The sequence below is a fragment of the Cavia porcellus genome, unplaced genomic scaffold (assembly GCF_034190915.1).
Source record: "Cavia porcellus strain 051 isolate PalLab524CR breed Dunkin Hartley unplaced genomic scaffold, mCavPor4.1 scaffold_1, whole genome shotgun sequence".
In the NCBI taxonomy this organism is placed as follows: domain Eukaryota; kingdom Metazoa; phylum Chordata; class Mammalia; order Rodentia; family Caviidae; genus Cavia; species Cavia porcellus.
The window spans coordinates 116,499,801-116,517,094 of record NW_026947484.1 but is presented as its reverse complement, the minus strand read 5'-3'; the positions used below and the strand labels follow the sequence as shown (position 1 = coordinate 116,517,094).

Below are 17,294 nucleotides of genomic sequence, written 5' to 3'. Positions count from 1 at the left end.
GACTTGGTTGCTAGCCTGTGGTGCTAGCCAGAGGTAGTGGAAACCTGAGGAGGTGGGGCCTAGTGGAAGGAAGGTAGGTCAGTGGGGGTTACCTTCACAGGCAGGGTGTTCGGGACCCTACCTCCTGCTTCTCTTGCTGCCCAGCTGCCATTAGTTAAGCAGTTTTGTTCAGGTGTTTCCCGCCATGATATTCTGCCCTGTTACCATCCCACAGTCAAGAAGGCCAACCAACCATGAACTGAAACCTCTGAAACTGAAAGCCAAAATAAATCTTTCCTCTTTTTAACTACTAACAGTTTATTCTGATCATCACTTGGGTACTGCATTTGTTTACATACTGTTGGGTAGGTGTCCTTTCATCCATCAATTCATGTATTGAGTAAGTATGATAAAATTGTCATTTTTATATTTCCTATTATAAAAATTAATGGAAAAATGCAATTTTTACCATCCTATATTTAAATAATTAGACTGATAAAATGGTGATTTATCTCAGGTATTTTGTCACAGTGACAAAAACTTACATACTGACTGTACACATTTGGATGAAAGTAATCATGCTGGTGCCATATACAGATTTGAAGATCTGTCCATATCTTTGAGAGAAAGGCCTGACTTCAAGATGTTCTTGGACTTCACTCTATCTACCATAAATACAATTTTTCCATGGCTTTCAAATATCTTTACAAAGGTGACAGAGTCAAATGGATCTTGGATTCCATAGAGACCATGAAGAGGGCATACTACCTACCCATCATGACACTGTTCTAAGTGTAAAGTGATTTCCATTAGACTTCCCACTGTTACTTCCCATAAGATCCAAACCTGGCTGAAAAAAAAGTTATTATTTTCATCAAAAGCAATCTAAAGCCAGCATGGTGGCACATGCCTGTTATTCCAACATTCTGGGAAGCTGAAGCAGGAGGATCACAGTAAGACCAGCCTGGGCAATAATAATGATTTAGTGAAACCTTGTCTGATAATGGGCTGAGATGTAGCTCAGTGCAATGGCCCTGGGTTCAACAAAAAGCATGAAAAGCAATGAAAATTTGGGATAAAGACAGTCAGAAATGAGAACTTGGGCCAAGACAAGGAGATGAAGAGGGCAGGAGCAGTGAAGAAAGCCAGCTTTGGAGCCAAGCCATTTTGCCATTTCTTTTTGATTATAGACAGTAAAGTGGACAGCTTGCAGTAGGGTTTGGTTAATAGAAACCGTTGTACCTCTGTACTCAACTAATGTAAGTGGAAGGCAGCAATTCTGATGTCGGCAGGTGTTGGGATGACTCCTTTCCTGTGGGAAGGTGTGGGAAGGACATCATCTTCACAGTGACCTAGAGGGAAGGAAACCACTCAGGACAATAGGGTGACCAGGGTTTTTACCTCTGTCTCATTGGAATTGGGAGAGTGGATTTTTGAAATTTGACTGAAAAGCATAGGGTCTTTAGTATGTTGTAGCCCTGCTATGAATAAAACTTTCACAGCATGTTTGTAGGATCAATTAAAGGAGAAATTTAAGGTAGCTTAGAAACATTAAAACCTTGCATAATGTATTGAGAATGACAAAGGAAGGAAAGGGACATCTTTTGTTTTTAGCATTGGGGATTGAACCCAGGGCCTTGCACTGAACTACATCCCCAGCCCTTTAAAAAAAAATTTTTTTTTTGTTTTGATCTTTGTAAGTTACTTAGGCTTCAACTTGCTATCCCACTGCCTTAGCCTCCCACAGTGCTAGGATTATAGGCATTTGCCACCACACCCAGCTGGAGAGAGATCTTGATATTTGAGGTGGAAATCTATTTGGTTGCTACTTTGAAGCTGTTCCCAATATGATCCCCATCCTTCAAGTCTTCTATAGTTAAAATATTTTACGTGCTGTTTTCAGATCTCTTCAATATTTTTCTCTTTCTACTGCTGTCTTAGTGCAGAGACTGTCTGTGAAGCATGCCTCATGTGTACTAGCCATTTGAGTGAAGGACAGGAGTAATGGAGGAAGACACTGAAAGACAGATGCAGGAAAAGTTTGAAAGAGATGCTGACATTGGCTATAATTTTACTTAAAGAGTTTGGGGTAATGCTAGATTATCCTGCTGCCTCGTTATAGTTCAGACAGGACTGAAATTTAGGAAACTGTTTTAACCACTAGTGACAGTTTGCCTAGACTTGTCTGCTTCTGGTTTTTAGCAGGTTTTGTGATAAAACCAGATGTGAGACGCAATACACAGTTGGCCCTCCACATCCTCAGTTTCTGTATCTGTGGGTTCAACCAACCACAAGTCAAAAATACTATGAAAAAATAGTCTATATTGAACATACAGATTTTCTTTTTTGCTTTTGTCATTTCCTAAACAATTTCCTAAGTAATACAACTGATGTGGATATTACATATATAGGATGTACCTTGGTTATGTGTAAATACTGTGCCATTTGTGTAAGGAATTAGAGATGCAGAGATTTTGGTGTCCATTGTAGTCCTGTACCCAGTCTCCTGTGATGGACACAGGCAAAAGATGTGTGTCATTCCTCTGCCTAATGCCAGGTACTACCTCTAACTTTCACTGGAATTGCACTTTCTTTGAATGTTCTTTGTTTATACCAAGAAGCACCATTAAATAGAGCAAGGATTGTGCTTTGGGGTCAGTTACAGTATTTTTGAAACGCAAGTCTCATTAATTTGTCTCTTTTTAGAGGTTTTTGAGTTGGAAGCTTCTCACACCTCAGCACCAGGTAGAGCGTGGTTGTTCCTTAGCAACCTGGAGGCTTTTATCTGATGCAGTGTCTTCCTCTGCTATTAGGAAGCGTAGGCCTGCGGGGCTTGTGTTTTCAGGAGGGTCTTATTCCTATGCTGGTTTAGGTCTGAGACACGGTACTGCCTACTCAGTGGTTGGGAGGACTTGGCTAAAGCATGGGGATGCTCTCTTATCTCAGAGAAGGTAGCCTCAAGAGAAACTTTACATTTCAGTTCATCTCAGTTTTTCTTCCACTTGTTTTCCTGGTTGCTTTCCCAAAGAGTCCTTTGAGACCCTTCTTCTAATTGCCACCAGCCCTGCCAGATTTAATTACAAAGGAATAAGAATTTGATGAGTAGAGTTGAGCTTTTGAGGGATCCTGAGTTTTTGTAATACCTAAATGTTTTTTCACTGCCCACTAGCAGAAACAGTTTGTGCTCCTTTGAGGGCAGTATAACCCCCATGTTGAGCTGAGGATGCATGCTCTTTAAGTATATATACTGTTTATTACTTATTTATTCTTTGTTTATTGAGGCAAGGCTGGCCTCAAACTCTGCTTCATCTTCCCAAATAGGGGATTACAGGGAAGCTATGTCTGGCCTTTTTTTTTTAAAGAGCAAATACTTAAAAAATCTTAAAAGATTATATGAGGACTAAAAAAAGTTAAGTAGCCAAAAAAGATTGATTTACATTAGAAATGTCGTTGTTCCACACTGTGTTCTGAGCTACCCTGAGGTGAGCCAGGCCAAAGCCCCAGGCCCTTTGCCTGTGCTGGAAAAGGAGAAAGTTGAGGCTTCCTGAGGAGTGAAGGCGGAACAAGTGGGGCACCACAGGGGCCAGCTAAGATGATGGACTGTGCTAATGCCCCGGGAGACCTTTCTGTAGGTCTTCATCTTCCTCTCCCTGGACTGTATTTGGCAGGCTCTTCGGGTAGGCGTGCCCAAGCGTAACTATCCTGCTTTGACTGAAAAACCTTGTGAGACAGTGATGTCCTGGAGAAAGTGCAAGAAAGGAGCTGCTGGGGACTTGAAAGATTTAGGCAGAAAGAAGGGAAAACCAGCTCGGGAACTTCAAGTAGAACATCTTTAAGAAGAATAGGGAAAATGATGTCTATAAATAATTTGAGCAATGATTTTTTTTTTTTTTTTTTGGTTTTTTGAAATAAGGTTTTACTGTGCAGTTCAGGCTGGCCTTCAACTCACTTCATTGCGCAGGCTGTCAACAGCAGTGATTCCCACCCCTCCTTAGCAAATTAGAATGAAGTTGTTGTTAGGTATTAATGAGATGTGAATATAACATTAACTGTAAGGTGTTACATGTAAGGGAGAAAATTCTGTCATTTTAAGCCTTGTGTTCAGAAATTGAAGTTTTGTAGGTAAAAATAGTGCATAAATGTTATTGACCAAACCTTGCTTTTTAATTACTTTCCATCCTCTGATTTAATTTGAGATAATACTGTTGAGCCCGTTAGGCTACAGGAAAATCCAGTTATTAGAAAAATATTAGTAGAGCATGGTAATGGATGTATGGTGGGTCCGGCTGTGTGGGCCTTTCATAGTGTACCCATGCAAGAGAAAGCACGGCCTCGAACCATTGCCTCGCCCCTGCTGTGGGCTGTGAGCACTGAAGCAGGCCACACAGCTTATATGAAAAAAAAAAAGAAAAATATTAGTAATAGCTAGGTAAAAACAGAAAAATCTTTGTTGCCCTGTTAAAGGAAAATCTTACATCAAAATTAATAATGTGATATGGATACATTCCTAGTTTTTAGTTTATAAGTGTACAAGGCCTTGAATTTCAAATTTGTGCACTTGTGAGCTAGTGCTTTGGACTTGCTACTGTGCTGCTGACTGAGTTACCTGCCCAGAGTCCCCTCCGCTGCAGCCATTGTTGGGGCAAGATTTGAGCCCAAATCCATCTGACTCCAGTGCTAGATTGTTGTGTGTCATCAGCCCCTTGATGAAAATTATCAACCAAGAGGATGCAAATTCCTCAGTGGTATCTCAGATATTTCCAGAGAGGTCTGTAATCCCTCTGTGGTTTGGGGTATGGCAATGAATCTTTTGGATACATTTTAAACAAAGGAAACATAAAAATACTTTTGTATCATCCTGGTTAAATACTTAGTCTGAGGAGTGAATATTTGGTATAAATATTATCATCACCAAAGACCCCAAACCACTAACCATAATTTCATCTCTACATTTGAAAAGCAAGAGAATATTTCTTCACAATTTTTGATGATTGACCAAACCATGTAGACAGCTAGAGTGGGAGGGTCATTGTGCACTCACTGAATTCCACTTTCCTCTTAGATAGAGAGAAATTGGATCAGAAGTTAATGAAGGGGCTAAAAAGATAGATAGAGCTGAGGCAGACATCTACTCTTGAATACTGTGTCTTTCTTCAGATCTAGTGAAATGCATCTTCATTTTTGAAAATAAAAGCAAAAAACTCACAATTGAACTTGCCTTCTAGAGCTAGTGCCTAGGGAGTACTAGCTTTTTCTTTCTCCTTTGTCTCTGCTCTTTTGACCAAAACTCCAGTTTATAGTTAATTTTTCTAGCCATCTGAAACAAGACCCCAGGGTGAAAAGTCAGTATCTTAAGTTTGTCTACCAATTAAAGACTTACTTCATTTTCTAAAGATGCTATACATAAATAGATTTGTTTGCTGTGTTGGAGGAGATAAATTATCCAGGAAGTGTAAACAGTATCATAGAAGTAATGACTGCTTCCTGCTTAACCAGAGGCAGTATCTTTCAGCATCCCGTTCTGCACTCAGATGCCAATGTAACTCAAAATAAAAATTATTTTTCAGGGAGTCAGGGTACCAGTGGACAGGACTATTGCCATGTTAGGTCCATTGTGCCTTAGCTTTTTTTTTTTTTTTTTTTTTTTTAATATACTGTATAAACTAACTTGAGGCCAGATTGGACCCATAAAACATTGCATTTGTTAGTTATCTTAATATGACAGTATAACTTGTTGTATTTCCTTTTCTAATCTTAGTTAAGTAAACCTACAGTTTAAATAAATTGCCCATTATTTTGTAGAAGCCTTCTCTAATATTTGGGAGAGAGCAGTGTGCAGGGGATCAGAATTGCTGGCTCCTAAATGACATTGTAATCAAAGATAGCACTTAACAGTCTTAATCAGTCTCCCCTTGATGGTGGGAGAGGGGTCACTGGAAACATCAGGAGTGGACCAATTATGTTCCAGGGCTGTCTCAAGGCTTCAGTTCATGGCATGCCTGTGAGAGGGTAATTCATTTGACCTGGGAAAGGAAGAAGTTTTCTCACCCTGGAAATTATAAAAGATTGAGGCAGTGGATGGACATGAAAAGAAACTTCAGTCAAGTGTGACTGTTTGAAACTCGGTGCTGGTTTTCACTGTTGGGTGACTGAAAGGTGTCCGGTTGGTCCTCCTGACCCTTGATTCTCTTTCTCTTGGAAAGGATCAGAAAGCAGCCTTAGTTTTGCACTTCAGTATCAGGAGTCTGGGGCATTTCATACTGTTGTGCTTGGCTTCTGCGTGACTGGTTAGACTGGAACTTGATTTCCTCATGATCAAAATGTCATGATGCCATTTCTTCCAGTAATTAAACTTAATTATGTTTTATGGTCAGCAAACATTTTTCTTGTTCATTTCCATTTTCGACAATGCTGTAATTGACTTCAAAGCCCATGATCTCTGTCCCCCACACCCTGTCTACATGTAGTTAGCATTTTTACCCATGCTGAATGAGAAGACAAAGGATACATAATCTTTCCTTGTTCCCAGCCATTTTGTTTTGTTTCTATTTGCTTTTACTACCGAGGATTAAATTGAAGGCCTTTTTATTTTTCATTTCTTTCTTTCTTTTTTTTTTGTCTTTTTCTTTTTTATCAGTACCGGGGATCGAATGCATGACTGCTGCTTGCAAGGCAGGCACTTATGCCATTGAGCTAAATCCCCAACCCCGTTTTTATTTTTTACTTTGAGGCAGGGTCTTGCTAATAAGTTGCCCAGGCTGGGCTTGAACTTGTGATCCTCTTGCTGTGTGCCACCACATCTAGCAGTTGTGTTCTTAAGTCATTGCCAACCTCTTTAAGAACTCTAAGAGTATCTTAAGAATTTGAGCAACAGATGTTTAATACTTGGTCTAATTTTTTTATAGTTTAAAATTTTAAGTCTATGATTTTATGAAGAGAGCTTTTAACACCTGTGGTTAGCAGGTAGTTTTAGCATGTATAATAATAGCATGGCATCTGGTTATGTTACCTTTATTACAGAATTCTACAACTAAAAACTTAACCAATTTTCTTAGGCTTTATTAGATGTTTGGGTACCAGATATGGTACTAGATACTGAGAATACAAAAATGAATTAAATGTTTGTCTTCCTGTAAAGATTTAATAGGATAGAGATTACATGAACAGAATTTCAACATTGTATTTTAAGTGCAGTTAGTACAGAGGAAAGTGTGTGTGTATGTGTGTGTTATTTACCACGTACTATATTTGGCTGAATACAAGGCAAGTGTTAGAACTTCTAGGCAAGAAAGTGATTGGAACAATGTCTACCTACTCGAGACATTGTGTAAAATAGTTGGATGTGTCAGGATCTTTCTCTATCTTATATTCTTTTTGGAATATGCTAGTTAATGACTTAAAGTCATGGCTAGTACCATACTGTTATACTAAATCCTTCTCACATCTGTGTGTCGTGACCGGGAATCTTCCTCATTTTGATGAATACTTTTTTCTTTTCAGTTCAAGCTCCTGTCCATTTACAACAAACCCTATGGGATGTAATTTACTGTCTGTCAGGGCGAATGAAAGCACAGCTTGTTGTGACCTAACAGTTTGGTATATTGGTGGAACTGCTCTAAAGTCAACGTACCTTTCAGATTGCTTCCAAGTATGACCACCAGGCAGAAGAGGATCTTCGCAATTGGATAGAAGAGGTGACAGGGATGAGCATTGGCACCAACTTCCAGCTGGGTCTGAAAGATGGCATCATCCTCTGCGAGTAAGTCTGGCTCTCAGAGTTCTACTTGGCCCCGCTGGTCCTTTTCCACAGGCTTCTGTCCCCCTTCCTGACAGATCTGGGGTGTCAAACCTTGATACTTTACAGATGCATTTAATGCTTTTCTTAATCAGTTTAATATTCCAGGCCTTGTTTTTGTGTGACTAATAAATGTTTCTTTTATATTTGTTTTTAGACTCATAAACAAGTTACAACCAGGCTCTGTGAAGAAGGTCAATGAGTCCTCATTAAATTGGCCTCAGGTAAGGGCCAATCCAGCAGCCTCCATTTCTAGTCGGTTTCTTTTTATGTAGTGAGAAAGCTCAGGTTTAGTTTTTTACTTTATGATTACAGTTTTAAATAGCCACAAGAAGAGAAATTATACACACAGCTGTATTTTGCCATTTTCCTAAGTATTTCTTTAACTACAATTAAAGGTTCTGTGATCAGCAGGTAGTTAATTTAAAAGTTTTACAAAATTGTCTGCCTATGGCTGGGGATTTAGCTCATCGGCATAAGCGCCTGCCTTGCAAGCAGGCAGTCGTGGGTTCGATACCCGGTACCGATAAAAGGAAAAAGGCAAAAAACAAAACAAAACAAAAAAAAAACAACAAAATTGTCTGCCTGCTTCAAAAAAGAAATTGTCACAGCTTACCAAGAGAATTTCAACCCAGACCTTAGAATAAATGAGGGGAAAGCTAGGTGTTGTCCCACATCTGGAATGCCAGCATTTATGAGGCTAAAGCAGGAGAATTGCCGAGAGTTCAGGGTTAGCCTGGGCTACATAGTGAGGTCATACCCAGCTTGAACTACATAGTGAGACTCTGTCTCCAAGAACCAAAACCAAGGGAAAGCAAGGCATTTAGCACATCTGTTTGTCGTTCAGCACAGAACACCGTATCAGACATAATCTTAGTTCATAAATAGGTGACCAAGTAACACTGGATATATATTCAGTACTGTGTATTTCAAGATAAGAGTGAAACTGTTTAGTAACCACTAATTTATTTTGAAATTAAGATTAAAACTTGCAGTGAATTATTTATTAGTGGAAATCGGTAAATTTGATAAAAATTCTGGGCCCGGATAGCTCTGACACAGAATTCTTGCTTAGAGAATCCTTGCCTTTCAAGAGTTGAAAAATAATCACTACTCTAAAATATTAAAACTATTACAGGACTTCTTTCCTAAAGTGAAATATGCTTAGTACATATCCTGTTAATTCTTTTTTTTTTTTTTTTTTTTTGTCTTTTTCTTTTTTATCGGTACCAGGGATCGAACTCACAGCCACACACTTGCAAGGCCGGCACTTATTCCGCCGAGCTAAATCCCTAGTCCCCTGTTAAGAATTCTTGCCAACTAGCTTTCTGTCTGGCATCTTGTAACTAACAGGCATGAAGACTTAGGATTCTCAAAATGTTAAAATTTGGCTCTAACAGTTATATAACTCTTTTTCTTCCTAGTTGGAAAATATTGGCAACTTCATTAAAGCTATTCAGGCTTATGGTATGAAGCCACATGACATATTTGAAGCAAATGATCTTTTTGAGAATGGAAACATGACCCAGGTTCAGACCACACTGGTGGCTCTAGCAGGTCTGGTAGGTACATTTCACAGTTGGTTAAAAAAAATTGCCTGCCCATTGGCGATGAGTTGCATCATTGCTTTCTCCTGGGAGCTGGGTGCAGGTAGGGGAGGAGCCTGTCTCTTCCATGACTGTTAATTTTGTGGAAAGGCTGTCGACATCAGCTGCCTTGTTCTGCATGGGCTAATTCGAACCCTCACATCTCAGAGAGCATAGTGCATCACTGAATAGCCTTAAAGTTTTTCTTACCTCTAATTTGTTCTTACCCAAAGTAGCCTAATTCTGTGTTCAATATGATTTTTAAAATGTCAGTAGACATTTCTTTATTGTTCCCTCTGTAGTCATCTGTGGCAGAATATCTGATTGTCCCTTCTCAGTTGGTGCTCGTGTTTCTGTCCAGGCTAAAACAAAAGGATTCCACACAACCATTGACATTGGAGTTAAGTACGCAGAAAAACAAACGAGACGTTTTGATGAAGGAAAATTAAAGGCTGGCCAAAGTGTAATTGGTTTGCAGGTAAGTGTTGCCTATTCAGTTATTCAGTGCGAGTTATTCTTGCCATGTAAAATGTTAAGTCTCTCTCATATGTAAAGTACAGGTAGAAGTGCCGTAGCGTAGATTTCTGGGTGGATACGTGATCTATATAGGTTATACCTGTTTAAATTTTGCAAGATAATGATAGTTGTTTTTTATAATGATAGCTTTAGAGGAAACTTCTGACTTGGCAATTGTCTTTAGGAAATGAACTTTAATCATTATTGTCTTTCTGCTTTTTTTGTTAAAGAATGTATGTTAAATTTGTGTTAAGCAAATGGAGCGACTTTACAAAATGTAGTGCCAAAGTAATTTTATTTTCACTGATAAAACACAATATAACATCTAAGCCCTGCTGAAATTTTCAGCTTAATTCTTAGAAAATGCTGTTAAGTGTTGCTTTCACCTCCTTCCCCTGGAGAGTCACAAAAACCTCATCACTAATACCTTAAATGCTATAGGCTTTGCTTTCCGGTACCTGCTAGATACATTGCCCTGCTCTTGTTTGAGTCTCTGTGAGGTGAATTTAGTTTTCACAGGTACAGAATTGTGTAAGTTGTGGGAAATTGGAAACCTGAATTTCCCAACAGTAGTCAGTTGGTTAAATTACAACTCATAAAGAAATTTGTACTGTAAAAATACTAGTGTTTGAAAGAGAGCTTCAGGCAAAGTTAAAAAGTCAGTTTTAAAATTCTGTGTTCAGTGTGGTTTTTTAAAATGTAAAAGCATGCACATATTTTCTATGTAAATATATTTGTGTATAGCTGTGGGTATGTACATAGGTCCATAAGGTAAAAGTCCTAAAAGGTTTTTACAAATGAAAGTTAAGTCTGGATGGTATTTTTAAAAATAATTTTTCTTTTTCCTTTTGCTTATATAAGTGTTCTGAATCTTTTCCAGTAAACAGGTTATAGTTTAGTAATAAAAGTTTTTATCTTGATATTTAAGGAATAAACTTCCAGTGGTAGAAACTTGTCTCAAGCCAGTAGGAAAGGTGTACGGGTGGATGAGGAAGCCATATGGTTCTTGGTGGGGAAGGGAAGTTAATTACTGTTCCTTTGAATTTGGTTGCCTTCAAATTCCTCATTCTGGTTCCTTCTGGCTCTAGCCAGTATATAAGAGTTGAAGGCATAAAATGTGGTTCCCTTCCCATGAAAATGCTAGTGATTTTAAACTTAAAAGAAGTACTATATTGTCCTAGAGAAAATTCCTAGCATTTGTTCTCATGTTTTATGTAAACCTCTGCTGAGGGAGCAAGGCATATTGCCTGGCTTAACCTTGCTTTTTTTGTTTACAGCTGAAGCCGAGATCCTTTAATTTGGTTATCTGTGACTCAGAGAATAGGGGAAAAAGTAACAGGGAGATGATATATAATTCTACAACTTATTTGTCTTGTCTGTCCATTTATTATGTGAACAAGTTTATAGTTCCTTAAGCTGTGAGGTTTTATCTATATACACAGAATTTGGGGGGCAGAAAACTTTCTTTTTAAAGTTAGCATTTGAAATGTATTTTCAGTTGCACTGTGTCTTTTTTTTTTTTGGTGGCTGGGGGTGGTGCTGGTGCTGGGGCATTGAACCCAGGACTCTGTGTGCTAATACCTATAAGTAAGGTCCATGCCTTTTAGTAGCACAGAGAATTTTATGTTACATGTTGTTGACTTCTGATTAATTAGTGTTAATTTTAAACTTAAAAGATGGGAACAAACAAATGTGCCAGCCAGGCAGGCATGACGGCCTATGGAACTAGGAGGCATCTTTATGATCCCAAAATGCAAACTGACAAACCTTTTGATCAGACCACTATCAGTCTGCAGATGGGCACCAACAAAGGAGCCAGCCAGGTAAGCAGTCACTTTTCATACTTGTAGCAGGAAGTACACAGGGTCTATTTTAAATTAGCACTTATTGAATGGGACCTGGGCTGGCTGAGCCCATGCCAGCAATCCCAGCACTTGGGAGGCTGAGGTAGGAGGATCACCCAAGTTCCAGGTCAGCCTAGGCTACATAGTGAGTTCAAGAGCAGCCAAACTATATAGCAAGATCCTGTCTCAAAAAACTAGTGCTTAACCTTACTCTTATTAACTGAAAGTTCAAAGTAGGCATTTTTGTATAGTCTATTTAGAGGAAAGCAAGTTTTTGCTGGGAAAGCAAAAGAATCAAAATATCTTTTCTACAGCAGTGAAACTGGGTGTGGTTCACGGGATTTTGGGGCTTTTCTACCTAACTAGAAAAAAAAAATTGTACGTTTATTAGTGTTCTTGCTCCAAAACCCAAGTAAAAGATTGCTTATTAAAATGCTGGCTTCCCCTCACCCCCTTATTTTTAAAAGGAATCTTAAAGTAGGCAAAATTATCCGGTGTTCTACTAAGAACTGCTCAACCAGCATTCCCTGTGAAATACTGAACTCCTAGAGGATAAAAATTCCTGAGATGCTCATTAAATAGTTGTTAAATAGTAGGAATGGAGTGTGATGAAAATACCAGTGTTCTAATAAGGTAGAAATAATATATTTCTGTGTTAAAAAATACATTGCCAGCACCTCAGGAGGAGTTCCAATAGCCATTTGAGAGAGGATGGTTCCCATATCCAACAAGAATGAGGATGAGATTTGAAAATGGTTTTTCTCAGTGACCCAGGGTTACTTGCCCTCATGGAACATTTTCTGTCATGTGTGGCAATGTGTTTCTCATAGCTGCTACTTGAACTTGCTTTGTTACCCAATGGATAGCTAGAAGTATGTGATTGCAGAAAGAGGGAAACTAATATATGGGTTGCAGCACTCTGAAAAGGAGTGCTTTGGAGTGTGCTGTTGTGAAGTAGTTAGCACCTATGTGACTCAGAACCCTTTGAAAAAAATGCACAGTGTTTATAATTGGTAACTTGATCGGTGTATATGGTCATAATAAGCATTCAAATGTAACTTCTACATGTCAGGGATCGAGCTCATGACCTCCTGCTTACCAGGTGTTTTTATTTTCTTTATGTCTGATCCTCTTCTAAATTCAGAGTAAGTCATGCTGTCTCCATATTACATTGAAGAAATCAACGCTCACTTGTCTGAGGTAGCATAGCATTTTATAGTAAAGCGGAGATTTGAGGGCAAGTCTGCCTTAGATTGAAAACCAGTGACTCTTGCTTCATGAAAGTAATTTGATACCAGCATATTTTGGTAATGCAGGTTTACCCCTGAATCAAATTAAAGTTGTTATGTCAGTGTGAAGTTCATATTTTATAAACTATTGACAAATATAGATTTTAGCTACTGTTTTAACTTTTATTATATATTCTTGTATCATGTTCTCATACCAGGCGGGGATGTTAGCACCAGGTACCAGAAGAGACATCTATGATCAGAAGTTAACATTACAGCCAGTGGACAACTCGACAATTTCCCTACAGATGGGTACCAACAAAGTTGCTTCCCAGAAAGGAATGAGTGTGTATGGGCTTGGGCGGCAAGTGTATGATCCCAAATATTGTGCTGCTCCAACAGAACCTGTCATTCATAATGGAAGCCAAGGCACAGGAACAAATGGGTCGGAAATCAGTGATAGTGATTATCAGGCAGAATACCCAGATGAATACCATGGCGAGTACCAAGATGACTACCCCAGAGATTACCAGTATGGTGACCAAGGCATTGATTATTAGATTCACACAGAGGAGCTCAGTATTTAGTCAATTGTTTTTATTCAGTGAAAACCAAGCTAGCCTTGAGTAATTTTTATCTTGTCTTCCTAAAACACTATTATGCTTTTCGTACCTAAAAAAAATGCCTTACATACATTCCTTTTTCTGCCTCTTCCCTAAATAGTTGCCTTTTAGTGCTGTAACAGTTAAATCCTACAGCATAACCAGTAACTTGCATATGAAGTAAAAAGGAATACTGTGAAAGGGGAGTACACTTGTACAGCCAGTTCTTTTATTGAAGATCTATGCATTTTTACAATCTTACACTTAAACTGGTATTTTCAAACAATAGGAAATTTTCTTTTTTTACAGATTAGTGTATCTGGTTTCTACATGGAAGACTAAACTGATGCTTATTGCTAAATGTGGTCTTTGCCAACTAAATCTAAGATGCAGCATTTTAGAATTTTACATATCAATGTTTCTACAGTATTGTTTGCTAATTTTTAAATAAAGTCCTGATCAGTGTGCATTTGTGATTATATGTGTACTCATTCTCTTAAGCTGACAAGATATTTTCAGAGTGGGGTTTCTAAAGGAGCATGTACAAAAATTGGCTTGCAGACATTTAGGTCTGGGTGGTGTGGTTGCAAAATCTTCGTTTGTGCCAATGTATCGTTGTAGAGTTGCTCTGTTTCTTCAACTGTATTTATTGCTGCATTTCTCAGCATAAACTTATCCCATTGTATTTTTTATAAATAAATATTTTTTTGAACATTCATATGAACCACAGGCTGCTTCTTTCCTGGCTAGCTTCCAAGTAGAAATGGTTAAAAAAAAGTACTCTTTCCTGGGTACTGTGATAAGGTATTTTGGCATTACTTCTCTGCACAACACTGTACTCTGTGCTTAAGGAGACTGAGGCTTAGAGAAATGAGTAGTGTGTGGCAAACGGGATTATTATCTGACCCTTGCTTGTTTCACTGTGACTTGGCTGCCCCACATTCATTTTACATTCAGCTTGGAATAAACCTCACCCCAGGAATAACTCTGAGTGTGTATGTGTGGTGGGATTTTATGTAGATACCTTAGGGTAAATATGAATAAGAAATATACCGGGTTAGAAACAGAGTTGCTGTATGATAAGGTTAGGATTATAGAAACACCTAAATGAGTGCTAGCGAACCTTTCTGAGACGAGTGCCCAAGCTGCAACCCAAAACCCACTTACTGGCAAAGTGGTAGTGCTGCTGATTAAATCTGAATATGCTAGGGTTTCATTTTAGAAAAAATTCATACATTAGCATCTTTTTATGTTAAAAACAACATGCATGCCACAGATTTGTTGCCAGTTGTGACATAGAGGAGATCAAACAACAGCTAAGTGTTAAGAAGAATAGAATCACCAAAGAAAATCAGTAGTGACTCAATAGACATTGTGTCAGCCAAGTGATTGCTTTTGATAGGATTGGCCCTGGTGGGCTTTGGGTGAAAAGATGCCTGTTTTCTAGTAAAGCCAGTAAGAAGGGAGCATGTATCTGGTTTGATGAATTCACAAAAGCGAAGTTTACTTACCATTCTTCAGTGACAATTTAATGCTCTGTAAATCCCTTCCTTATGGGAGACTAATGAGCTAAACTAATTCAGTGGTACTGTTCAGGGGAAAATTTGCATTTAAAGTAGACCTGAGCTGTCAGGCTGTTTCTTGTCATCTCCGAAGAAGCATTTATGGAGGGGAAGGAAGCCTTCCATCTCACAGTACCCTCCTCTGCATAAGTCAGATTGAGTCTCCTGTCGGGAGAGTGGGTAATTCTGCCCAGCCACCTATTTGTCTAAAGCTTTAACAAGGAAAATCTCTCCCTTCCCCACCATCTAAATCCTGGGTGGGCTCCAGATAAAAGTATTCTTGAAAGTCTTCCTCCAGGCAGTACTCAGACGTGGCTATGGTTGTGCTTGCCCATTTGTAATAGTGCAGCTAAGTCTTGTATAGTTAAGGTTCACCTGAGAACTATGTATGCCTGGTTCCAAATACAGGCTCACATATTCAGGTTTCGTGTTGCTAAATTTAAGAATTGTACCCTGAAAACTCATATTTAGTATATTTCCAAGATTAAATGAAGATCCCTGCCTGAACAAGACAAATGTTCCATAGATTTCTAACCAAATCCTTTTTAAAAAAAGATTTACTAGTCATATGTTTACACACTCAGATGGGTTTTCACATATTATGCTTCTTAAATTGATCTGTTATATAAATATTTCCAGTGTTTTATGTCCTAGATATGAAAATGACTAAACTTTTATGGTTTCAGGATTTGACATAGTTGCAAAAACGAAATGAGGGCCTATCACATCTTTTATTGTCAGTGGCTCTGAAGGTCACTTTCTCTAGTTACAAAAGTCTGATGAGCGCCTATCTCACGATGGGCCGGAGTTCTGTTCCCTCTTCATTCTTTAATTGGTCTTTGTCTATCTGTGCCACTGTACTGTTAGATTTGTTGATCTTTCTTATGAAACTCTGAAAAACAAAAGAAATCCATGATGTGTCATTACTGTTGATAACCATTTACAAGGAGTTTATGTACAGCTTTGGGTAATTGTTAAAAATTTCCCTGTTGAACTATAATATTTCAGAGGGGTGTAGATTTCAAAATTAATTTTTAATTGGAAAATATAGATCTCATACCACCATCAGAAACACTTTCAGCATATCCAAATAGTGAAGTATTGAAGATAGGTTTATTAGAAGGCTACAGAGATGTTTAAGGGTCTGTTGGACCGAGACTGGTCTGCTGTGTAAATCTAAAAGAGCAATGACAACAGAATTAAAGAAAATTAACTGTCATGTGACCCAACAAGAGGACGAGACATTCAGTTGTTAAAATATCCCTGTCTGCATAGGATAAGGCAGGTAACAACTGTGTTGTAAAGGCTGTTGGGACAACAGCTGCCTGCTATTTCCAGATAGACACAGCATGGGGCTCTGCTGAGGGTGTGCCTTGGTTAATACAAGGCCTGAAGGTGGAGATCTATCAACGCCGGCACAGAAGGCGATTAGTGTACACACGGCTCTTAGGGGGTGCAAACATGCTTTAGAAACAGATGCACTTTCAACTCAGGGCTCCAGAAGTCAGACCAAGCCATGAACATCAAAGCTACTTAGACTGTTATTTCCAGAACACCTATGCAGGTCTCAGGCTGCCTTTACTGAAGAACCCATCTGACCATTATTCTGTTCAGCTTTACCTCTGTCCAGGGAGCAGGCGAGTAAGGGAAGCGGTTCAGGCTTGAAGAGCTGAGCCCAGATCTTTGAGAAACAGCACTGTGTGGAAACCGAGGGTGAAAATAAAAGGAAATGAAGCGGCTGCTTACCAAAAACTCTTGGTCCATAAAGTAGGGCTTTTCTGACGATCCATCATTTGTTTCCAGATCAACAGTAAAACACAGGAAAAGTACATCCAGCACCGTTTCAAACACAGATAAAAAACTATGAGCCACTAAGCAGGCAAAAAAAGCCACGAGTAACAGAGGGATTGCCCACACCTGCAATGTGCGGTTGTAGTTAAATGCCATCAGTCCTGCAAAAACAGTGAAGCACACCACCAACACCTGTCCAAAAACAAGTGTGTTGAAAACCTTTGTAAATTGGTTGGTTAGAATGTATATTCTAGGAAAGTTTTTTTTTTTTCCTTACAAAAATAATAGTTGTATGTATGTGCACGAGCACAACTTGTAAAAAGTGCTTGTCAAAATTTGGTAAAATGAAACAAGGATAAATGAAAGCTGGGACACCAAAAGCAAATAATG

General features: G+C 38.7%; 2 protein-coding genes and 1 non-coding gene across 7 annotated transcripts in view; 2 read left to right on the top strand and 1 right to left on the bottom strand.

Moving 5' to 3' along the window:
* The window catches only part of Cnn3 (calponin 3), a 30,034-nt gene extending 15,767 nt beyond the window's left edge, over nt 1-14,267 (top strand). Inside the window, exons 2-7 of the mRNA XM_063254612.1 lie at nt 7,617-7,738; nt 7,932-7,998; nt 9,199-9,336; nt 9,722-9,838; nt 11,553-11,699; nt 13,168-14,267. Coding sequence (XP_063110682.1) covers nt 7,617-7,738; nt 7,932-7,998; nt 9,199-9,336; nt 9,722-9,838; nt 11,553-11,699; nt 13,168-13,509 — 933 coding nt within the window. The 3' untranslated portion in view covers nt 13,510-14,267. The remainder of the gene's footprint in view (nt 1-7,616; nt 7,739-7,931; nt 7,999-9,198; nt 9,337-9,721; nt 9,839-11,552; nt 11,700-13,167) is intronic.
* LOC111754324 (small nucleolar RNA SNORA42/SNORA80 family) lies at nt 4,237-4,369 on the top strand. Its single transcript, XR_002789027.1, has one exon. It is a non-coding gene; the product is annotated as a small nucleolar RNA SNORA42/SNORA80 family (small nucleolar RNA).
* A 1,558-nt stretch (nt 14,268-15,825) lies between the features above and the next one.
* The window catches only part of Slc44a3 (solute carrier family 44 member 3), a 69,766-nt gene continuing 68,297 nt past the window's right edge, over nt 15,826-17,294 (bottom strand). For 4 of the 5 annotated variants that reach the window (XM_003479163.5, XM_023561310.2, XM_013142876.3 and 1 more), the window contains exons 14-15: nt 16,860-17,096; nt 15,826-16,005 (exon numbers count right to left, since the gene is read on the bottom strand). In XM_003479163.5, coding sequence (XP_003479211.1) covers nt 15,901-16,005; nt 16,860-17,096 — 342 coding nt within the window. In that variant the 3' untranslated portion in view covers nt 15,826-15,900. Of the gene's footprint in view, nt 16,006-16,733; nt 16,810-16,859; nt 17,097-17,294 lie in introns of all 5 variants that reach the window. The other variant, XM_013142878.3, reaches the window with a different exon arrangement.